At 43.6% G+C, this 24630-nt stretch overlaps 2 protein-coding genes across 3 annotated transcripts in view; one reads left to right on the top strand and one right to left on the bottom strand.

The window, feature by feature from the left end:
• Positions 1-7837, bottom strand: part of ACD (ACD shelterin complex subunit and telomerase recruitment factor) — a 55946-nt gene extending 48109 nt beyond the window's left edge. Inside the window, exons 1-2 of one of the 2 annotated variants that reach the window (XM_089682216.1) lie at positions 7617-7837; positions 3965-4091 (exon numbers count right to left, since the gene is read on the bottom strand). In XM_089682216.1, the coding sequence (XP_089538342.1) occupies positions 3965-4072 (108 nt within the window). In that variant the 5' untranslated portion in view covers positions 4073-4091; positions 7617-7837. The remainder of the gene's footprint in view (positions 1-3964; positions 4092-7616) is intronic. The other variant, XM_089682215.1, reaches the window with a different exon arrangement.
• Positions 7838-7842: 5 nt separating this feature from the next.
• On the top strand, positions 7843-24079 carry PSMG4 (proteasome assembly chaperone 4). Its single transcript, XM_089682217.1, has 3 exons — positions 7843-8075; positions 15293-15368; positions 23605-24079. Exons 1-3 carry the CDS (start codon positions 7911-7913, stop codon positions 23724-23726), a joined length of 363 nt encoding a protein of 120 aa, XP_089538343.1. The 5' UTR covers positions 7843-7910; the 3' UTR covers positions 23727-24079.
• Positions 24080-24630: the final 551 nt, after the last annotated feature.

The raw sequence follows: 24630 nt of genomic DNA, 5'->3' as shown, positions 1-24630 counted from the left end.
GAAACAGTTTGGGGATGGCCCCTTCCTGTTCCAACAGGACTGAGTACCAGTGCACAAAGCAAGATCCATAAAGACATGGATGAGCGAGTTTAGGGTGGAGGAACTTGACTGGCCTGCATAGAGTCCTGACCCCAACCCGATAGAACACTTTTGGGATGAATTAGAGTGGAGACTGCAAGCCTGGCCTTCTTGTCCGACATCATTGCCTGACCTCACAAATGCGCTTCTGGAAGAACGGTCAAACATTCCCATAGACACACTCCTAAACCTTGTGGACAGCCTTCCCAGAAGAATTGAAACTGTTATAGTTGCAGGGTGGGCCAACTCAATATTGAACCCTACGGACTAAGACTGGGATGTCATTAAGGTCCTTGTGTGTGTGTAAAGGCAGGCGCCCCGATCCTTTTGGCAGTATAGTGTATACAGAATAGTCATTGTTTTGTAAGGAACGGAATGGCTGCAGCTATTCACACACACCTGTCATTTCAAATGAAAGATCCTGAAGATTTCTGCCACTGAAATCTCAGGATGTGCTAATCCCCCATCTAAATGTAGCATATGCGGTGTGGATTGAAGCTCAGGTTTCACAGCTAATTGATACAGTAGATGCTCACAGGTTCAAGTCAGGTTTACATCAGGTTCAGGACAGGATTAGCTCAGGATCTTATCCTGTTCACACATATGTGGTTTAGGAACACTTCCCATAGAAGTCAATAACCTGTAATCCGCACCTGAACCGGAAGCCACTGCTCAGAAATCGGACATAATTCTTTTTAATCACTTCCCGTCCGGCCATTGTATATAAAAGGCCGGCAGGAGCATTGCAGGAGCGGGTGGCCGTTTATAAATGTCCTCCTCACTTCCCTGCCTGTGCGCGCTCCCTGTGTGAGGTCCTGATCATGTGATCACTGATTGGCCAATCAGTGATCACATGAATAGTAGTAAGCAAGATGTCACTTCTGACATCATTGCTTACTACTAGTGAAATCTGTGAATGATCACAGAGGTCACATGGTACAAGACTATTCATAACAGCCTTGTACCATGTGACAAGCTGTGACCAATCACAGGTTTCACAGTATTTCTCAATGGCTGCAAGAATGCAGCCAGAGTGAAGGATAAAATATTGCTTTTACAGCCTTTATGGGTGTAAAAACAATCAGTATGAAGAAAAAAAAAAACATCACCCCCCCACAAGTAGTACAGTGTCACTATGGTGACACTGTACTGCTAGGGTGAGAGTATGTTAAAAAAAAAACAAAAAACAAATAATAATATAAAAAAAAAAATAAAAGTCAAAAACGTTTTAGAAAAATTATAATTTTTGGTTATAAACTAATTTAGGTTGTTTTTTTTTTTTACTAAAAAGATAGATGAATATATTTTGGCCAAGATTTATGAAGAAAGATTATTTATTTGCAAAATTTTATAAGAAAAACATTTTTTCAAAATGTTTGGACTTTTTCATTTATATAGAAAAAAAAATAAAAATCCCATTGGTGAATAAATACCACCAAAATAAAGTTTTATCTCTCTCAAAAAATGCTAAAAAATTCATATGGGTACAGTGTTGCATGACCGCGCAATTGTCATTCAAAGTGTGATAGCGTTGAAAGCTGAAAATTGGTCTGGAGAGGAAGGGGGTGAAAGTGTCCGGACTTGAAGTGGTTAAAACCGCAGTGAATCTGCACCGGACACATGTAAACAGGCACCATAGGAAGCAATGGTATTTCGCATATTATGCGGATTGGATGCGGTTCAAACCGCATCTAATCCGCATATATGTAAACGGGCATGCAAGGATAAGTTTACCTTTGGGAACATGTTCCACCCATTTTTAGGATGAAACATAAAACATGTTCGCAATGCTGAAGCCACTGCCTGCTGCCCTCTACCCTGTGACAGAAGTACAAGGAGAGGTTCCCCGTACTATCTGTCAGATTTGAAAACAGCATCATTCATTCACAGACTTCCATGAATGAATGAACTGCTAGTCCTGACAGCCTTAGAGGCTGTCGGCTTGTAGTTTTCAATGAACTACCATGACACTGTGGAATGCTGTGGTAGTTCACTGAATCTTCCTTTTAGTATATCTGCTTGCCCATACAGGCAAGCCGATATATAGAGAGATGTGCAGGGGACCTGCATTGCAATGCTTTATAGGCTCCTGCAGACAAGTATAATAATTGCACATTTTTTTTACGTGCAAAAAAAAAAAAAGTGCATTTTTTAATTTTGTGCAAAAGGTGAACTTATCCTTTAAGACTAGGCTATACAAAAAACATTCCTTGAATCTAGATATTTAGACTAATTCTACAACTCAAATTAAATATATTTGCAGTATGTAACTGTTTTCTGTTAAACCCTCCGAGAGTCAGCTTTCATACCCCTTCATGCCCTGTAATAAATATTTCCCTGTGCTGGCAGCAGGGAGAGGAGTCGGGCTTGCATCTGACAGTTGAGGTTCAACCTTACTCCTCCCTGATGCCGAACAATCCCCCCTCCACCACCACCAAAGAGTGATTTAATCAATATTGCTTTTGCTCCCTGAAAAACTCTGTTGATTAGAGCAGTGATAGGAAGGGTCAGACAGAGAGTGTGTGAGAACAGCAGTCTGAGTGTAGCATTTAACCACTTGCCCTCCAGAGGATTTACCCCCCTTCCTGGTCGGGCCATTTTTTGCAATACGGCACCGTGTTACTTTAACTGACAATTGCGTGGTCATGCAACGCTGTATATAAATTAAATTTATGTCCTTTTTTCCCACAAATTGAGCTTTCTTTTGGTGGTATTTGATCACCTCTGTGGGTTTTATTTTTTGCACTATAAACAAAAAAAGACTGACAATTCTGGATAAAAACCCAAACAATATTTTTGGCTTTTTGCTATAAAACATATCCAAGAAAAACATTTTAAAAATCAAATTTCATCATAAATTTATGCCAAAATGTATTCTGCTACATGTCTTTGCTAAAAAAAATCCCAATACGAGTAAATTAATTGGTTTACGTGAAAGTTATAGCATCTACAAATGGTGGGATATATACTGGAATTTTTATTTTTATAAAAGTAAAGTTATAGCGGGACTGCGGCGGGCACTGACACTGGGTGGGAACCAACTGCCACTGACATCCCCAGTGACACCAATACAGTGATCAGTGCTAATAAAAAGCACTGACACTCTACTAATGACACAGGGCAGGAAGGGGAGATCAAAAGGGTTAACTGTGTGCTATGTGTGTTTTACTATATGTGTTGTTTTGCTACAGAGACATGCTGCTTTGTATTTCTCTGCTGTGCAGAGAAATACAAAGCAGCATGTCCTTGCTGGCAGGAGAGAGACCTGTGTTGTTTACACAAGGTTTATCCCCTGTCAGCTTTACTCGGTGATCACCGGGTGCCGGTGCGGAATCTGCGTCCGAACCCGGTGATTGACATCCCTAGCCACCAAGGACAGCGCGGGTGGAGCGGCATGCGCCCCCTACACAGAAATGCAAATCACGTATATATACACGTGATTTTGTGCAGCCTTGCAGCAGTAGTTACACTCTAGGGTGGCAAAAACAAAAAAGATAAGTAAGTTTGAAGTTTGGCTGTATGGCCTATTAGGTAGTTATTGTACCAGTAGCCGTTTAGTATTGCACTGCTCTTGCAATTTATAACCCATTAGCCCATATTGTATTGTTTTGCATGATATGGTTTTATTTTTCCACTATTTTTTGTACTGGGATCTAGTGCTGTATCTTATATTTTTTATTTGAAAACCTCAATAAATATTTTGTAATGAGAAAAAAAAGAAGAGGCATGTTCATTACAGTATATGCAGCCTGACTGCATTAGAATAATACAAAAAAAAAAAAAAAAAAAAAAAAAAAAAAAAAAAAAAAAAAGAAGGAGGGTTCAACTGGGCTTTAATACAAATATAAACTAAAATCCATGGAATACAAACACCAAAATAGCTTACCTCAACTACCTGGGCAGGTGCTGGTTTAAGCATGAAACTTTCTCCTTTATATTTTGTAATTGCGTCAAGAATCCAAGGGTAGCCAATTGAAGACCTAGCTGGGGCCATTTTATTTCTACAAAATGTTCTGTTTACAAACAGAGAAAAAAAAGTGATGAAAACAAGTAATACACATTTTATGAACATGAATTGTTATGCAAAGATATGCAAGGAATTTTCAAAACGGATAGTTTCCGGGGTGGTAATGAACTGTCAGAGATGTAAGAATACTGATGAAGCAGAGATTGGTGACAGTGGAAGAAAAAAACAATATGTAAGTATTCCTTTCTAATATCGATCTTCAATATACATCTACAAATATACAAAAGTATTATAGAGCATATTATTATACAGTATTTATATAGCGCCAATGGTTTGCTCAGTGCTGTACATTATAATGGGAGACAGTACATGAGACAGTACAGTAACAATACCTTTCAATACACGAGGGGTTCGAGGGCCCTGCTCCTTGGAGCTTACAATCTAGGAGGGAGGGGATAGTGGTACAGGAGGAAATAGCTGTGGGGGATGGAGTGGTAGGAAGAGTGGAGGAGTTCAGTAATTAGCTGAGGGCGGGGTAGGCTTCCCTGAAGAGATGGGTTTTCAGAGTGCGCCTAAATGTGAGGAGAGTAGGTGACAGCCTGATGGATTGGGGTAGGGCGTTCCAGAGGATGGGGGAAGCCCTGGAGACGGGCATGGGAGGAGGAGACCAGGGAATTAGAGAGTAGGCGGTCTTGTGAGGAGTGGAGAGTACGTGTTGGGTGGTATTTGGATACCAGATCGGTGATGTAGTTTTATGAACAGCTTTATACGTCAATGTTAGCATTTTAAATTTTATCCGTTGGGCAATGGGAAGCATATGCATAGAAGCCACAAAAAAAAGACAGACATTACAGTTCAAAATGTAGCTAAACATCAAAAAATCACGTTTGTGGTCCATGTTTTGGGATACTTTTTCCCACTTCTTGTTTATTTTATAGGTATCAGAAAGTACAGGAAGTAAGGGGAAATCTCCCCAAAAGACACACACAACATTCAACTTAAGCTGCCCATACATGGATCGAAATTTGCCTGGGGCAGCAGGGACTGGCCGATTTTTGTATGAGCCATGTATGGGCAGTGTGGTTCTACAGAAGGTGATCTACCAATTGCTTTCTGTACAACTGCCTTGTTGGAAAATTTCCACTCGATCAGCACCACAGGCTATAGCGGGCAGAGCTGATCAGTGTATTCTGACAGTGGGAAAGTCACTGTCAGAATACAACTCAGAGGGAAGGATTCCTCCATCCACATCAAATGTGTAAATGCGGGAATTGGATCAGTTTTTTTCATTCAACCCACTGGATGAATGAAAAAAAATTGACTCATCTATGAGCTCCCTAAATCTTCTAGCAGCACTTGAAAGAATTAGAATATTTGTCTATGTTTGTGATACTTCTCACTTCCTGTTTATTTTATGGGTGTCAGACAGAACAGGAAGTGAGAGGAAATCTCCCCAGGGAGGACACAGACAGAGATAAAAACAAATCTTCTTGTAGACTGTGAAGGTTAGGACTTTGTTTGTGGTACTTCTGCTAACTTCCCATTTTATAGGTGTTAGACAGAATGGGAAGTGAAGAGAAATCTCCCCAAAGGGGACACCAACATAAATAAAAACACATCTTCTTGTAGCATGAGAAAGGATAAGACTTTTCTCCACATTTTATTGCTTGCTGTATCCCAGAAGGGAGGGGTTAGGTCTTTTGTCATCTCTGTTTGGGATACTTCTCTTCTCTTCCAGTCCTTTTGATGGTTGTCAGACAGAACAGGAAGTGAGTGGAACTCTCCCCAGGGAATATGCCAACAGAAGAAAAAACAAATCTTGTAGAATGTGAAGGTTTAGGACTTTTGTGGCCCATGTTTAAGGTACTTCTCCTAAATTCCTATTTTGGAGGTGTTAGACAGAACAGGAACTGAGGAGAAATCTCCCCAGGGAGGACACTGACAGAAATAACAAGAAATCTTCTTGAAGAATATAAAAGGTTAGAAATTATTTCAACAGTTTATTGCTGCCTGTAGGGCTTTTGTCATCTCTGTTTGGGATATGTCTCCTCACTTCCTGTTCATTTGATGGTGTCAGACAGAACAAGAAGCAAAAAGAAATCTCCCCAGAGGGGACACAGACAGAAATAAAAACAAATCTTCTTGTAAAATGTGAAGGGATATAACTTTTCTCTACATTTTATTACTGTCTGTATCCCAGAAGGGAGGGGTTAGGGCTTTTGTTATCTCTGTCTGGGATACTTCTCATCACTTCCTGTCCATTTGATGGGTGTCAGACAGAAAAGGAAGTAAGGGGAAATATCCACAAGGAGGACAGATACAGAAATAAAAACAAATCTTCTTGTAGAATATGAAAGGTTAGGAATTTACTCCACATTTTATTGCTGTCTGTAGGGCTTTTGTCATCTCCGTTTGGGATACGTCTCCTCACTTCCTGTCCATTTGATGGGTGTCAGACAATACAGGAAGTGATGGAAAATTTCCCCAGGGAGGACATAGACAGAAATAAAAACAAATCTTCTTGTAGAATGTGAAGGGATAGAACTTTTCTCTACATTTTATTGCTGTCTGTATCCCAGAAGGGAGGGGTTAGGGCTTTTGTCATCTCTGTCTGGGATACTTCTCATCACTTCCTGTCCATTTGATGGGTGTCAGACATAAAAGGAAGTGAGGGAAAATCTCCACAAGGAGGACACTGACAGAAATTAAAACAAATCTTGTAGACTGTGAAGGTTTAGGGCTTTTGTGGTCCACATTTAGGGTACTTCTCCTGACTCCCAATTGTAGAGGTGTCAGACAGAATGGAAAGTGAGGGGAAATCTCCCCAGGGAGGACACTGACAGAAATAAAAACAAATCTTGTAGAATATAAAAGGTTAGGAATTTTCTCTACATTTTATTGCTGCCTGTATCCCAGAAGGGAGGGGTTAGGACTTTTGTCATCTCTGTCTGGGATACTTCTCATCACTTCCTGTACATTTGATTGGTGTCAGACAGAAAAGGAAGTGAGGGGAAATCTCCACAAGGAAGACACTGGCAGAAATTAAAACACATCTTCTTGTAGACTGTGAAGGTTTAGGACTTTTGTGGCCCACGTTTGGGGTACTTCTCCTGACTCCCAATTTTAGAGGTGTCAGACAGAATGGGAAGTGATGGGAAATCTCCACTGACAGAAATAAAAACAAATCTTCTTGTAGAATATGAAAGGTTAGGCATTTTTCCCCACAGTTTATTGCTGTCTGTAGGGCTTCTCTCATCTCTGGAATACATCTCACTTCCATATGATGGGTGTCAGACAGAACAGGAAGTAATGGGAAATATCCCCAGGGAGGACATAGAAATAAAAACAAACCTTTTTGAAGAATGTGAAGGGATAGGACTCCCCCACCCCCTTTAATTGCTGTCTGTATCCTAGAAGGGAGATTTCCCCTCACTTCCTGTCCAGTGACAGGTGTCATATAAGAGAAGTGATGGCGAATGTCTCCAGCTGAGACTAAACTGACTCCAGCTCTTTCTTATCCAATAAATAAACATTTGAGTGTATTTGGTAAATACGGGAGCAGCTCTTCTACCTCCAGCAATCCAGCTGTCACCCTGGAGGAGTCCTCAGACGACACTGATCACACACCAATCGGGAACACGTCGGGATCGTCCAGGAAAGGCTTTCCTCCGACATCGCACCATAGTCGCACAACGACAAACCGAAACTATCCCCCGGACACAAGCATGTTTACTTCCCAGGCGGCCATGCTGGTTTTGGGAGAACGCAGCCTGCCCAGACCGCGGCTCGCCCACATCAAATATGGCGTCCCGGGGCTCAGGGACAAGGTGACGTGTATAGAAGCGCGGCCAGGTGTGTGGAAGACATGGAGGAGAGTAACCCTCATCCCATCTCTATACACAACTTCAGCGACAAGATATGTGACAGAGTTGTCCACTTCCATGTGATGAGTCTGCAAGACTGCTTCCTGGTGTGGGTCGGCTTCTCCCCCTCCCTGAGGAACCTGGCGGTGGCCATGTGCAGCAGATTTGTAAGTCCTTGACTGCCCGTGTTCATTATTACCGTGAGCCGGGCTCCTGTGATTACCAGGAACTGGCCACTGCTGATGGTAGGAGAGCCCGGTGGCCAGGTCACAGTAAGCCCTACGATCACCAGGAGCCGGCCACTGGGCTCAACCTAGGATCACCGGGAGCCGGCCACTGGGCTCTCCTATACGGCTTACCGGGAGCCGGCCACTGGGCTCTCCTATACGGCTTACCGGGAGCCGGCCACTGGGCTCTCCTATACGGCTTACCGGGAGCCGGCCACTGGGCTCTCCTATGCGGCTTACCGGGCCGGCCACTGGGCTCTCCTATACGGCTTACCGGGAGCCGGCCACTGGGCTCTCCTATACGGCTTACCGGGAGCCGGCCACTGGGCTCTCCTATACGGCTTACCGGGAGCCGGCCACTGGGCTCTCCTATACGGCTTACCGGGAGCCGGCCACTGGGCTCTCCTATACGGCTTACCGGGAGCCGGCCACTGGGCTCTCCTATGCGGCTTACCGGGCCGGCCACTGGGCTCTCCTATGCGGCTTACCGGGCAGGCCACTGGGCTCAACCTAGGATCCCTGGGAGCCGGCCACTGGGCTCTCCTATACGGCTTACCGGGCCGGCCACTGGGCTCTCCTATGCGGCTTACCGGGCCGGCCACTGGGCTCAACCTAGAATCACCGGGAGCCGGCCACTGGGCTCTCCTATACGGCTTACCGGAAGCCGGCCACTGGGCTCTCCTATACGGCTTACCGGAAGCCGGCCACTGGGCTCTCCTATACGGCTTACCGGGAGCCGGCCACTGGGCTCTCCTATACGGCTTACCGGGAGCCGGCCACTGGGCTCTCCTATACGGCTTACCGGGAGCCGGCCACTGGGCTCTCCTATACGGCTTACCGGGCCGGCCACTGGGCTCTCCTATGCGGCTTACCGGGCAGGCCACTGGGCTCAACCTAGGATCCCTGGGAGCCGGCCACTGGGCTCTCCTATGCGGCTTACCGGGCCGGCCACTGGGCTCTCCTATGCGGCTTACCGGGCCGGCCACTGGGCTCAACCTAGGATCACCGGGAGCCGGCCACTGGGCTCTCCTATACGGCTTACCGGGAGCCGGCCACTGGGCTCTCCTATGCGGCTTACCGGGAGCCGGCCACTGGGCTCTCCTATGCGGCTTACCGGGAGCCGGCCACTGGGCTCTCCTATGCGGCTTACCGGGAGCCGGCCACTGGGCTCTCCTATGCGGCTTACCGGGAGCCGGCCACTGGGCTCTCCTATGCGGCTTACCGGGAGCCGGCCACTGGGCTCTCCTATGCGGCTTACCGGGAGCCGGCCACTGGGCTCTCCTATGCGGCTTACCGGGAGCCGGCCACTGGGCTCTCCTATGCGGCTTACCGGGAGCCGGCCACTGGGCTCTCCTATGCGGCTTACCGGGAGCCGGCCACTGGGCTCTCCTATGCGGCTTACCGGGAGCCGGCCACTGGGCTCTCCTATGCGGCTTACCGGGAGCCGGCCACTGGGCTCTCCTATGCGGCTTACCGGGAGCCGGCCACTGGGCTCTCCTATGCGGCTTACCGGGAGCCGGCCACTGGGCTCTCCTATGCGGCTTACCGGGAGCCGGCCACTGGGCTCTCCTATGCGGCTTACCGGGAGCCGGCCACTGGGCTCTCCTATGCGGCTTACCGGGCCGGCCACTGGGCTCAACCTAGGATCCCTGGGAGCCGGCCACTGGGCTCTCCTATACGGCTTACCGGGCCGGCCACTGGGCTCTCCTATGCGGCTTACCGGGCCGGCCACTGGGCTCAACCTAGGATCCCTGGGAGCCGGCCACTGGGCTCTCCTATACGGCTTACCGGGCCGGCCACTGGGCTCTCCTATGCGGCTTACCGGGCCGGCCACTGGGCTCTCCTATGCGGCTTACCGGGCCGGCCACTGGGCTCTCCTATGCGGCTTACCGGGCCGGCCACTGGGCTCAACCTAGGATCCCTGGGAGCCGGCCACTGGGCTCTCCTATGCGGCTTACCGGGCCGGCCACTGAGCTCAACCTAGGATCTCCGGGAGCCGGCCACTGGGCTCTCCTATACGGCTTACCGGGAGCCGGCCACCGGGCTCTCCTGTACGGCTTACCGGGAGCCGGCCACCGGGCTCTCCTGTACGGCTTACCGGGAGCCGGCCACCGGGCTCTCCTGTACGGCTTAGCGGGAGCCGGCCACCGGGCTCTCCTGTACGGCTTAGCGGGAGCCGGCCACCGGGCTCTCCTGTACGGTTTAGCGGGAGCCGGCCACCGGGCTCTCCTGTACGGCTTAGCGGGAGCCGGGCTCTCCAGCAGCCAGCCACTATTACTTAATATTACTATTTACAGTGCAATCTGAAAATGATGACTTCCATTCATTGAATGGGAGCTCCCACTTACTAAAGTGATCAGTGCTAGGGGCTCATTCACACAGTTGTGCACAGACTAGGCCATGTGCCTTACATCCTATGACCTCACTTCTTACCAGCGTGCTGCAATGGTGTGTGCTGAAAATAAAAATAGGACGTGTTTTTGCGCAGCAGACTGCATCACACAATATTGCATCACAGTACGCTGCCACACATTTTTTTTGCACTTGATTGGTTATTCTTTGCAAAGTAAAACCTTAGCATCTTCACTAAATTCTGGGGAAAATTCTCTTTCAAGGTGATTATTAACTATTTCAGACTGTTTCAGAGATATATACACAGAGTAGAAGCAGAGACAGCAGTATGTGTTGACCTTAGCTAGGTGTGAGTTGCTCATTAACATTTTTTTTTGTTTCCAAGGATGGGAAAGGTGTCTGGTGGAGTGAGTCATTAAGGTCACCTGGCAGGAAGTCTTCATGAGGAATTTGAGGTGTGAATGGTCATTAACATATCTTTTGTTTCCAAGGGTGGGAGAGGTCTGAGGTGTGAATTGGTCATTACAATGTGTGACAAGCTTGGTAGGAACATCCTGTGTTCAGTGTTTTGTCCATCTGAGTACCTTGAAAAGGCTTTGCATGCATTTTTCATGATGAAAAAAGGCTCTGGATAGCATTGGGAACTGGAAGAGTTAAAAAAACATTTTTAACCGCAAACACTTATAAACACGATTTGCCGTGTTTACAAGCATTTTGCATTTGAAACACTAATAAAATCGACTGCTGAACGCAAGTTTTCTGCGTTAAAAAAAATGACTGTAAACTCAAATGCCTGTAAATGACTGTAAATGACTGTAAACGACGATGTGTACATGGACACATAGGAAAACATTAGTGAGAGTTCAGGGGCTGCTGAAAAAATGCTGAACAGCTCCTAAATGTGAGTTTATCAGCTGCAGTGTACATGAGCCCTTACCTTTAAGTCACCAACTGCAGCTTTTAATGCGGTGGTTGTCTCCATCTGGTGGATTCTGCCGAAACTAACATTTCATAGCAAAAAATGTAGACTTTTGCAGGCCATAGACGGGAAGAAAACCGGATGTTTTTTTTAACAAAAAAACGAAAAATCAGTCGTTCAATAGGCCGATGTTACCACCAACAGTAAAACAAATTGGCCGATTTTTCTTCCCGTCTACTGCCGGCATTTAATTACTTCTGTCCCTGCAGAGAGCTCCGCTATTATATTTGACATTAAAAAGTATTGCAGTTGCAACAATGTATCTATTTCTGATACAGATGGGTTTTTTCCGGATACAAATAGATACATTGTTGCAACCGCAATACTTTTTAATGTCAAATATAATAGCGGACTGGATTTCTTCTTCTTTCTCTTCTTCTTCTTTCCCTGCTTCCTTCTGCTTCCTACTTCTTTCTTCTTCTTCTCTCATGCGCAGATTTTTTATTGGTAAAAAGATTGGCCGATTTGCCCATCATTGCTGCGAAGATCGGCAAAACCGGCTGATTTTTTTCCAACTTTACCGATAAAAAAATCTGACAAAATCCAGAAAAACGGCCGACCAATTAAACCATTAACGGTGCGAAAATCGGCTGTTTTTTTGTTTTTTTTTGCCGAAAAATCGGCCGGTTTTCGACCCATCTATGACCTGCATTAGACAGGATTAGAGTTTGAAGAAACGTGCTGAGAAAGCTGCAGAGGCTGACATTTCTAGTTTCTTGGCTCTCTTTGGTTTGAAAAGTCAAAGTGAAGTCAGAAAATACCTGATTCATTTATTTGTTCCAGGATGCTTATTCCAAGGGTATTGAAGCCCTTGGATCACCATGACAGCCAAGACACTAGTATTTTCAAGAAGAGAGCTCAGCAGTGACAGATTCCATATTTATTTCAGATGTTTTTAAAGAGAAACTTGACCACTCTGCCTTTCTTTTTTTAAACACCTCTTACCTTTTTTGCTGTGATATGCTAAATTCACTTCTTCTTCTACTTCTTCTTCTTCTCCCTCCTCCCTTCCTCTTTGTCTTCCTTCCTTCCTTCTTCTTCTTCCTCCTCTTCTTCCTTCATCTTCCTTCTTCCTTCCTTCTTTCTTCTTCTTCCTCCTCTTCTTCCTTCGTCTTCCTTCTTTCTTTCTTTCTTTCTTCCTTCTTTCGTCTTCTTCCTCCTCTTCTTCCTTCATCTTCCTTCCTTCTTTCTTCTTCCTCCTCCTCTTCTTCCTTCCTTCTTTCTTCTTCTTCCTCCTCTTCTTCCTTCGTCTTCCTTCCTTCCTTCCTTCTTCCTCCTCTTCTTCCTTCGTCTTCCTTCTTCTTCCTTCCTTCTTTTTTCTTCTTCCTGCGTCTTCCTTCCTTCTTTCTTCTTCTTCCTCCTTGGAGCTTACAATCTAAGAGTGAGAGGCTAGTGCTACAAAAGGTAATAACTGTGGGGGATGGACTGGTAGGAGGAATAGAAGATTCCGTTATCAGCTGATGGGAGGATAGGCTTCCCTGAAGAGATAGGTTTTCAGAGATCGCCTAAAAGTGAGCAGAGTAGGCGATAGTCTGATAAATTGGGGTAGAGAGTTCCAGAGGATGGGGGAAGTTCTGGAGGAGTCCTGGAGACAACATGGGAGGAGGAGACAAGGGAGCTAGAGAGCAAGAGGTCATGTGAGGAGTGGAGAGGATGGTTTGGGTGATATTTGGAGACCAGATTGGTGATGTAATTTGTGTCAGAGTTAACAATAACATATAAAGCCATTTATAATTTTTTGAATTTTATCCGTTGGGCAATGGGAAGCCCAACCCAGCATTGATCTGCTGTTTCATTGCCGCATGCAGGGTCCTGCGTCACCATCTTTTTTTCTGTAGTTATCTGGAGTATGCTGTCTCTTCCAGTTTCTTTAAGCCAGCCCCCAAATAATGTGTTGCATGTGCACATGTGTGTTCTAAATGTCCTTAAAGCCTCCTGGGATGCAAATGTAATTATTTGAGGAAGCTGTGGGGAGCAGGGTGTACATCATTCTAGGTGGGAATACCAGAAGTGAGGGACCTGTACTGAAAAAAAAAAATTGCATTTCCATGAAAGGATGATGGTGGAAAGCGTAAGAAAAGTAGTTGAAGAGAGTGAAGGTTCTCTTTAACCCCTTGACGCCGATGTCACACAAATATGCGGCCTCATGGAACTGGGCTTTTTTCCGTGGGGCTGCATATTTGTGTACCTGTCTTTGTGCTGGGAACGTGCTGCACTGTAGCACAAAGCCTGCGGTGTCACTGAGAGCCCTGGGTCCCGGTTTAATGATCGGGACCCGGGACTCCCAATTCGGGGTCACATGATCGCTGTGATAGCCTCTGATTGGCTATCACAGTGATCAGTCACTGTGCAGCCTGACCCCTTGTTTTTTTCTCTCTCTATGAATGGAGACGAGAGATGCATTGTATCTCTGTAACTCCTGGCATAGAGAGAAAAAGTTTGTTAAAAAAAAAAGAAAAGAAATAAATATTAAAATAAAAAATACCTAGATCAAGGTTTGATTTAGTTCAGTGCCAGGGTTATTGTTTGGGTCAGGGTCAAAGGTCAGGATTAAAAAAAAAAAAAAAAAATTTGTGTCAGTTTCAATGCCATTTTGTTGCAGTCAAAACACCGTTGGCCATTTTCCCTAAGGAGTCCTAATACCAAATGGCCACTGATGTTTTGACTCCAACAACATGGCCGCCGGACAGTCTAGTAATGGCCATACACTACATGCTGTAAATCATAGGCAAATTGGCCACTATACACCAGACTTTGACAAAATGGCCACCGATCGTAGTAATAGAACAGACTATTTAAAGACATATCTGCCCCAACTATACCCTGATGAAGTCACGTGACCATGATGTAATGTGTAGGGTGTGGGCTGAGGAAGTTTTTAAGGAAGTGAGAGGATCCATGGTTTTAAAGCGCTTGTCATTTTAATATACAATGTAAGTGTGATTTTAATAAAAAATATATATAAATTTTTTTTTTTTTTACTGACTTACTACACTATATGAGGCATTCTTTCATTTGGGTGAGGTACTGGCATCTGGCGGAACAGAGGATTTCCATTATTACCTATTATTATCCATTATATGGGAGGAGGAGTGGATAGCCCTCTAGTGGCTAAATAAGATATTGCAAGGTCTGGATTTATGGAGATGTCTTATTAAATACATACAAGTGTTACATGCGTTGGAGGTGACTGGTATCCGCTGAGATGGAGGATTTTATTACCATCTTAAAAGTATCCATTATATGGGAGGAGGAACAGACTAAGGAGATATCGAAAGGTCTGGATGTGTGGAGATGTCATATTATTAACACACAGTTTTTACATGCATTGGAGGTGAGAGTTCTGTGAACATTCTGTGAATGCTAGCATAAAAATTCACATTCATTATGGAATCGCAGTCACGGTGTTGGATCATGTGATATTTGGAAACTTATGAACTCATTTATTGAAAGCTTTTTAGTATCTCTTTTTTCCCATTATTCATTCATTTATATTTTATGGTGTATGTTCTTGGTCATTTATTCCCATTATGATTATGGGCACAGTTTATTCACCTGTATAGTTTATTAGTACTGATTGATGTCTATTAGCAGCGTTACATCACCTTTAATTCATTTACTTATTTAGACGTATGCTTATTGTTTCCTATATCATAGAGATGGGCAGAACGGTTCCAGTCTTTGTCCACTTCTATGTTGAATTACATATTTGAATTGATCTAGGATTCTTTTATCCTAAACCCATATTTAAAATGGATCTTTGTCATATGATCATTAAGCAAAAAAAAAAATCAAAAACATTTTTCTTTTGATTTCAATTTTGTAGGACTCGGTACCATTGTCTACTTTGATACTTGGAGACAAGTCTGATCCTACTTCAAGTTCTTTTGCACAGCGGTTAGGTATGTATGTTACTATTTTAATTTTACAACTTGATTTTTCTTTGTCTACAGCTACATAGAGCCGTCTGGTTTACCCGATTTACCCCTAAACATCCCTCACCCCTTCTAGAATGTCCCCCCAGTTGTTTTTTTGTTTTTACCTTGTTGCTATAGTAAGAAGCCTCTTTTACTACTTCCAGTGACATCAATCAAGGCTTGTAAAAATGTGGAGAAGGACATAATGGGGGGTGGGGATACAGTTCTGTAATCTAGCAGGGATGACAACACTGGGATTCCAGTGCTGCAGTGTTGTCAGCCCACACAAAGAACTTAGGACCCCACGCATATACTTTATGAGCATGGAGGGCTAAAGCTGCCTGTACATCCGCTATTTATCGGACAAACAGGTACCTTTTTAAACTGACTTTACATACAATTGGCTCATGTCTGACAAACCAGCTACAATTCTGTAATGGTTTCAACTACAGTGCATTCATAAAGTGTTTAGACCCCCTTCACATTTTTCAATTTTGTTATACTGCATCCTGATTCTACAGATGTTAAATTACATTTTTTTTCTCAATCTACACAATTACAATATAATGACAAAATGTGGCAGAACAGTGGCCCAGTGGTTAGCACTTCCGCCTGGCAGTACTAGGGTTGTTGGTTCAAATCCCAACCACTGCACCACCTGCCTGGAGTTTGCATGTTCTCCCTGTGCCTGCGCGGGTTTCCTCCGGGTACTCCGGTTTCCTCCCACACTCCAAAGACATGCTGGTAGGTGAATTGGCTCCTGTCTAAATTGGCCCTAGTATGTGTATGTATGAATGTAAGTTAGGGAACTCAGATTGTACGCCCCTTGAGGGTTAGGGACTGATGTGAATGTACAATAGATATGAAAAGCGCTGCGTAAATTGATGGCGCTATATAAGTACCTGAAATAAATAATAATAAAATGAAAACAGAATTTTAGAAAGGTTTTCAAATTTACGAAAAAGGGAAAACTGATATATCACATTGGCATAAGTATTCAGACCCTTTGCAACAACACCTGAAATTCAGTTCAGGTGCCTCCCATTTCTCTTGATCGTTACTGAGATGTTTCTGCACCTTGATTGGAGTCCACCTGTGGTAAATTACATTGATTGGACATGATTTAGGTTAGGTTCACACCTATGCAGTTTGCGTTTGACCTGTTTCTGCATTGCGTTTTTGCCGCATTTTTTTTTTTTTTTTGCTAGGCAGATTTAAAACACAGCAAAAACGCACTATATGCTTTTCTGCAGCATTTCCATTGAAGTCTATAGAAAGTGCCTAACCAATTCCAAAAGAAAAAAAAACAGGAGAAAACGCGGAGATGTGAACGTGTCCCATAGGAAATCATGTTAAATGGAATGTAGTGCGTTTCTGCAAAACGCTGTGGAAACCGCTTAGGCGTAAACCTAGGATTAGAGAGGCACACACCTCTCTATAAAAGGCCTCACAGCTGACAAATGCATACTGTATTAGAGCAAAAGCCATGAGGTCCAAGGAACTGCCTTTAGAACTATTAGAAGGCACAGATCTGGGGAAGGCTACCAAAAATGTCTGCTGTATTGAAGGTTCCCAAGAGCACAGTGGCCTCCAAAATCCTCAAATGGAAGAAGTTTGGCACAACCAGGACTCTTTCTGGTAAGCAAGTGGAGGAGAAGGGCCTTAGTAAGAATGGTGACCAAGAACCCGATGGTCACTCTGAGGTCCAGGGATCCTGTGTGGAGATGGGACAAAGTTCTAGGACAACCATCACTAGCCCTCCACTCTGTGTGCCTTTCCAAATCACGTCCAATCAATATAATTTACCACAGGTGGACTCCAATCACGTTGTAGAAACATCTCAGCAACGATCAAGAGAAATGGGAGGCACCTGAGCTGAATTTCAAGTGTTGTTGTAAAGGGTCTGAATACTTATGCCAATGTGATATTTCAGTTATTTATTTTTTTAAAAATTCCCAGACATTACTAAAATTCTGTTTTCACTTTTGTCATTCTGGAGTACTGAGTTTAGATTAATGAGGAAAAATGTGAATTTAACCACTTCAGCGCCGCCTTATAGCAGAAATACTGCTACAGGGCGCACGGGTGCGCAAAATCACGTGTGTGATTTTGCATTTCTGGGTAGGGGGCGTGCGCCCTACCCGCACCGCCAGCCACAGCTGTCGATCACCGGGTTCTACCCAGTAATTACTCGCTGGCGCCCAATGATTTCCGAAGATAACAAGCAGGGCTCTGTTTCCTGTTGTACCAAATTGTATTGTAACTGTAATGTCTACCTTCATTTTGTAAAGCGCTGTGCAAACTGGTGCCGCTATATAAATCCTGTATACTAATAATCTCTGATGGGGAGGAGGACTGTTTTGTTTGTGAACAGTCGTCCTCCCTGTCAGCTCGGGCACACTGCTTTGGATGGCTGTGCACAGCACAGCCATCCAGAGCAGTATGATTACAGTGAAGCACACTGACACGGCCCCCTATGTAAAACACTTCCTGCACACAGTTAACCCTTTGATCGCCCCACATGTTAACCCATTTCTGCCCAGTGCCATTAGTACAGTGTCAGTGCTGTTTTTTTTAGCACTGATCACTGTATTGGTGTCACTGGGGATGTCAGTGACACCAAGTCAGTTCCCCACAGTGTCAATGCCCACTGCAGTTTCGCTATAGGTCGCTGATAGCACCATTACTAGTAAAAATAAAAAAATTCCAGTATATATACTGCCATTTGTAAATGCTACAACTTTCACGTAAACCAAGTCATTTACACGTATTGGGATTTGTTTTTAGCAAAGATATGTAGCAGAAATTTAGATTTTTAAAATGTTTTTCTTGTATATGTTTTATAGCAAAAAGTAAAAAATTTTGTTTTGTTTTTTTTCAGAATTTTCTGTCTTTTTTTGTTTATAGCACAAAAAATAAAACCCGCAGAGGTGATCAAATATCACCGAAATAAATAAATTTCTATTTATGGGGAAAAAAGAACATAAATTTATGTACAGCATTGCATGACCGCGCGAATGTCAAAGTATCAAAGCGCCATATCGCAAAAAATGGCCTGGTCAGGAAGGGGGGTAGCTTTCACGTAAACCAATTAATTTACATGTATTGGGATTTGTTTTTAGCAAAGACATGGAGCAGAATACATTTTGTTGTAAATTTATGACGAAATTAGATTTTTTAAAAAGAAGTTTTACTGGACATGTTTAACCCCTTCACACCGGCGCCTCCCGGCCCTTTAGGAGTTTCAGAAGCCGGGGGGGGGGGGGGGGGTTTAGGGTCATGTGACCGTCGTGATGCGGCGTCACGGCGGTCACATGATCAGGAAAGGTCCCGATCTAAAGAGGAGATCGGGACCTTTTCGTGAGTACCGGACATGTGTGCTGGGAGCGCGCAGGTCGCGCACTCTCGACACATATGACCTTTTTTAATAGAAAGCAACTGTGCGGCCGCTTGGCGTCTAGGCTCAGACGCCAGGAAGCCGCACATTTGCGTTCGGCCAGCGTGAAGAGGTTAATAGCAAAAAGTCAAAAATATTTTTGTTTTTTATAACGCAAAAAATAAAAAACGCACGGGCGATCAAATGAAAACTCAATTAGTGGGGGAAAAAGGCCATATTTAATTTGGGTGCAGCATTGCATGACTGCGCAGTTGTCAGTTAAAGTAACGCAAAAAATGGCCGGGTCAGGAAGGGGGGTAAATCCTCCGGAGGGCAAGTGGTTAAACAACTGTAATATCAGGCTACAGTAAAATTTTAAAAAATAAAAGTGAAAATGCACTGTATGAATTTTATTGTGTGACAATCCAAATTTTTGCAAGAACTTTATAGCAGTCCCCTGCAAACCCCCCCCCCCCCCCGCCTTGGGGGGTCCTCTCCGCCCACACAGTCGCATTATTTTCTCACAGAGTTCCATGAGTGAATGAATTGTGAGGACACTGGTGAGCATCCTTGAGGTTCATTGGCTCCTTCCTGAGCTTCAGTAACTGTCTGCCAGTATGGAGGTACGGGCAGACAGTTGCACTAATGCAGGCCATATATGGTTCGTTTATCGGTCGTTTTTTTTTTCTTTTTTTTTTTCGTCCGAAAAATGAAACATTGGTCGTTCTGTTGCCACCAATGATTGCGAAAATCGGCCGTTTTTTCACAAATTTTCCAGCATGACCGAGAAAAGAAATGAGGAGGAACCACGAAAATCGGTCGATGCCATTGCCCCACTAACAGTGCGAAAATCAGCCGATTTATTCTTTCGGACAAAAAATCGACTGATAAACAAACAGACAATGGCCTGCATTAGTGTCTGCAGGAGCCTGACATTGCACCCGTGATCCACTGACCGTGGATGCAATGCTTTGCAGGCTGAAGTGTGGAAAAATAATAAATGCACATTTTTTTCCTTTTACCTGCAAAATCATGTGCGTTTTTTATTTATTTTTGTACAAATGACCAACTTTGCTCTCTGTCTCGTAGCCTCTAATAATGTAAATGAAGTTGTAAGAATTAACTAACTTCCATAGCTGCACAGTGCCAACACATACATACCTTTTTTATTTCCTTGTGGTTGATCTCCTAACCTCCCCAACCAGAATTGTTAGTAGCAAATTTCTTAGAGTTGTTGTTCAGGCAAGCACAGGTTCCGCGTCATCGGCTCTTCTGACATCAGGTGTGGTTGCTACATCTGTACTACTGCCGGGGAAAGGGGAACAGCAGAGGCTTCAGGCAGCATTGGAATAGGGAATTCCAGCACAAAAGACACTTGTTAATAACGTGCTGTCATCTAGCTACCTGACACTGATATTACATTTATGATCTGAACTGATCCTGCAGATTTGCTTTAACGCTCGTTTGCTTCACTTTTCATTGTCCGCATTTTGTTAGCATTTCTTGTTCACAACTATGTGTGTGTGTGTGTGCGTGCGTGCATGCGCGTGCGCAAAGCATGTTTCATGCCACATTTTTAGGACAGCATTGAGTGGTTTCAGACCCACAGGGATAAATGGCCACAAAAATATTATGGGATTTGTTGCATATCTGCACCATGGAAACACTATTATTTTAGATCTCATTTACACTATTGGGCTGCATTAACCACTTCAAGTCCGGACACTTTTACCCCCCTTCCTGTCCAGGCCAATTTTCAGCTTTCAGCGCTATCACACTTTGAATGACAATTGCGCGGTCATGCAGCAATGTACCCATATGAATTTTTTGAGCCAGATAAAACTTTATTTTGGTGGTATTTATTCACCACTGGGATTTTTATTTTTTTTTCTATATAAATGAAAAAGTCCAAACATTTTGAAAAAAAAAGTGTTTTTTTCTTATAAAATTTTGCAAATAAATCATTCTTCATAAATCTTGGCCAAAATTGTATTCATCTGTCTTTTTAGTAAAAAAAATAACCCAAAAATTATTTTTCAAAACTTTTTTAAATTATTTTTATGTTTTGTTTTTTTTTAATAACCTATTGTCACCCTAGCAGTACAGTATCACCATAGTGATGAGGGGTGATGATTTTTTCTTTTTTTTTTCTTTTTTTACACTGATTGCTTTTACACCCATAAAGGCTATAAAAGCAATAATTTCTCCTTCTCTCTGACTGCATTTTTGCAGCCATTGAGAAATACTGTGTGAGCTGTGATTGGTCACAGCTTGTCACATGGTACAAGGCTGTTGTGAATAACCTTGTACCATGTGACCTCTGTGATCATTCACAGATTTCACTAGTAGTAAGCAATGATGTCAGGAAGTGACATCTTGCTTACTACTATTCATGTGATCATTGATTGGCCAATCAGGGATCACATGAATTGGGACCTCACACAGAGGTTCCATACAGTGATCGGTATTCTGCTGTGTCCGGAGGACACAGCGGGCATCAGATCGTGGTGCCGCGCACTCCCAGGGAGCGTGCACAGGAAGTGAATGCGGGGGCCGTTTATAAACGGCAACCCGCTCCTGCACTGCTCCCATCCGGCCATTTATGTACATGGGCCGGACGGGAAGTGGTTAATGTGCGATTTATTGCAAAACATGTTACACCTGTTGGTACTGTGCCATTCCTTTTGAATAGCAACCCCAGGTACCTTGCTTAGGGATATGTGTTGCAGTATGCTGCAAAAAAATTGCTACATGTATATTATGGTGCAATAACAAGCCTTTTTGACCCCTTTGCGCCGACGCTTCCCGGCTTCTGAAACTCTTAAAGGGCGGGGTTTTAGGGTCAGGTGACCGCCGTGATTCGCTGTCACATGATCCGAAAAGGTCCCGATCGCAAGGGGAGATTAGAACCTTTCCGTGAGTCACGGGCACATGTGCTGGGAGCGCGCAGGGTGCACACTCTCAGCACATATGTATTTTCTAATGGCACGCAAATATGCGGCCACTCGGCGTCTAGGGGTTAAACAAACGGGCTGCCTTAACACAATGCACATTAATGCAACACAATTATGTAAATGGTCTTTTAAAGTTTTTGTTTTTCAAATTAAGTATTTCCTCCTTTTTTCTTTCTTGGAAATTGCTCCACCAACTTGCCCGCTCTGTTTTTCCATGGTATGCCCCTAGGTCTTTGGACTTGGGCAACTTATGCTGACCTACAGCTCGCACCACGAGGTGGTCCAATTGATATCTTCTAGTACAAATTGTTTAGTTGCACAAGATATTATCTGTGTTCTTCTGAAATGCTCGGTTGTTGTGATCCCTGTGTGGGTGACCAGTGGCTTTGTCATTTTCATGTACACCAATACAAATTATTGTAGCAGAAAATGATCCTCACACAAACCTCGACATATAATGGAAAATAATCAGCAGAGGTTACCTTCAGGAAAAAACATAGGAAAAGTGCTTTGCAACTCCCTACATCTCTGCATACCATTGGTTCTCACGAATGTAACCTCTGCATTTGCATTTTTTTGTATTACTCAATTTGAATTCCCCAGGATGGTGACAAATATATACTAAGACCTACAAATTTCATAAAAAAAAAAATAAATATTTATCTTAACGTTGTTGTATGATCCAAAATTGTGTGCCTGCCTTCATTCATGTACCAGCTACAAAGGAGTAAATTGGTACCTTTGCTTGAACCATTGAAGAATCCTGGACTGAGAGCAATATGAAAGTTGCTTTGCTGACTTCTCTTCCTGAAAGTACTTGTTTTTATTGCCGTAATGCTGCTTTAATACTTCAATTCAATGGCCTGATTTGAACAAGCAGCTAAGTTAGGGCTCATGTACACGGGGTGTTTGCAAAACTCTTCTGAACGATGGAAACTGACTGCTGGAAAACGTAGGTTAAAAAAAGTCAGTTTAGCTGAGTTTGCATACCGCGTTTATGTGCGTTTAGAAGAGTTTTTAAAAGATAACCTCTGGAGACCTTCCCAAATGCCCAGAATTCACTGAAAAATAGTAAAAAAGTTACTATTTCCAACATTTTGAGAGAAATAGAGAGAGCAGAAGCAGAGAGAGCAGTATGTGTTGAGATGACCTGTCTTTTCTAGTTGTATTCACTATGGATCCTATCATGAGCATAATGCAGCACGTTCTACCATTTTTTTCCTTCACGCCAAACTTGGAACTGACTGCACTAATGTACTAGGTCCACTTGAATACATGGAAAAGGCTTTGGACAGCAACTGGACATGGAACAGTTAAAAATGCTGCTAAACGCAAACACGTATAAACGCGGTTAACTGCGTTTGGCATTTGAAACGCCAGTAAAATCTACTCTTGAACGCAAGTTTGGTGCATTCAAAAAAACGACTGTAAACTCAACTGCTTGTAAACGACTGTAAACAACATAGTGTACATGGACATTTAGGAAAACATTAGGGTGAGTTCAGGGGCTGCTGAAGAAAACATTGAACAGCTCCTGAATGTCAGTTTATCAGCTGCAGTGTACATGAGCCCTAATTCAGAGCAGTGTCTGAACTCAAATATATACCTGTTCAAGGTCGGTAAATTTCAAGAAGTGTGGAAACCACACAACGGCCAGGCAAGCAGCATTTTCAGAAGGTCAGCAGCTGCAACTGATATACAGTATATTCCTCAGGACAGGTTTTCAAGAGGTCCCTTGACAATGGCGAGTCCCTGCAGTGTGCATATGTTGGTGCAGTGTGTTTTTCATTCATTTTGAATTGTTATCATTGCTTAAATTAAAATATGGCTCTTAGCTGGTACAAAATAAGAAAGAACAAGTCATTTTCTGTTTTGTTTTTTTTATTTGCAGCAAAGAAGACTAAAAAGCAAGTGTTTGTCAGCATTAGCATTCCAGCAACTGACAGCCAGGTACTGTTGCTGATAGAGAAACGAATCAAGCAGGAAATGGATGCCTTTCCTGAAAAGTTTTGAAGGACAGACTGTTACACTGACCAGGCACCTAACACTGCCTTAGCAGATCTACGGCTGTTGCTTGTCGTCATGGTCATTGGAAGTCACTGAGGAGCAGCAGAGATACGCTTTGCCTAAGGAGTGCTTGGAAAAGAAGCGTGTAGAAGCTGATTATGTACCAAAGACCAAATGCATAACATTAGCCCCTATTACCAGATTTAAATGTATTAGGGGATTCAACGGATAAAGCTCACGTTTTGAAATGAGATTATTTTTCAACTTGATCTCATTCTTTATGCAAAGAAATAAAAGTTAAATAGAAGGACTTTTTTGTATTTTATCTTAAAACACAGAATTAAAACTTTTTTCTTTTTTGTTGTTGCTCTGTGATTTATTACTGTTTTTTGTAAATATGTCTGCCCCTTTTTACATGTGGAGGATTACCTTTAATGAATACATTCTTTTTATATTGAGCAATAGAGATGAATACATTTGTTTCCATAATAAGAGGCCTCTTTTCCCTACTCTTCCATTTTATAGGACTGGTGGCCACTGTGCCCTTTGTCCTTCTGGACACCAGTCTTGAGACTTCCCTGTTGTATTTCTATTTTCAGCCAGCAGTGATGTCATTACATCCCCACTTGCTGTAGTGGGCAGATCTAGGAGTCTCCAGACTCCTGGTCTGACCCACCAGCTGTAATGGTCCTATGATTGACAGGCCAGTAGACTCCTGACCTGTCCTGTCTCTGATGAACTTACTGTGTGCATGTCAAGCCAGTAGTCGCCTGGTCTGTCCTGTCCTGGTCATGCCCCTTCTTGCCAACTCGCTACAATTCCCATGACCTGATGGCAATTGTAGTTTCTCATAGTGGCTCTGTGAGAAGGGTGGATGGGATGTGTTAGCTTGCATTAGACCTCTTCCCGA

The sequence above is a fragment of the Staurois parvus genome, unplaced genomic scaffold, assembly GCF_062004578.1.
Source record: "Staurois parvus isolate SC_StPar_1 unplaced genomic scaffold, SC_StPar_1.0 ptg000287l, whole genome shotgun sequence".
In the NCBI taxonomy this organism is placed as follows: Eukaryota; Metazoa; Chordata; class Amphibia; order Anura; family Ranidae; genus Staurois; species Staurois parvus.
The sequence above is the reverse complement of the archived record's forward strand: the minus strand, read 5'-3'. Positions and strand labels throughout refer to the sequence as shown.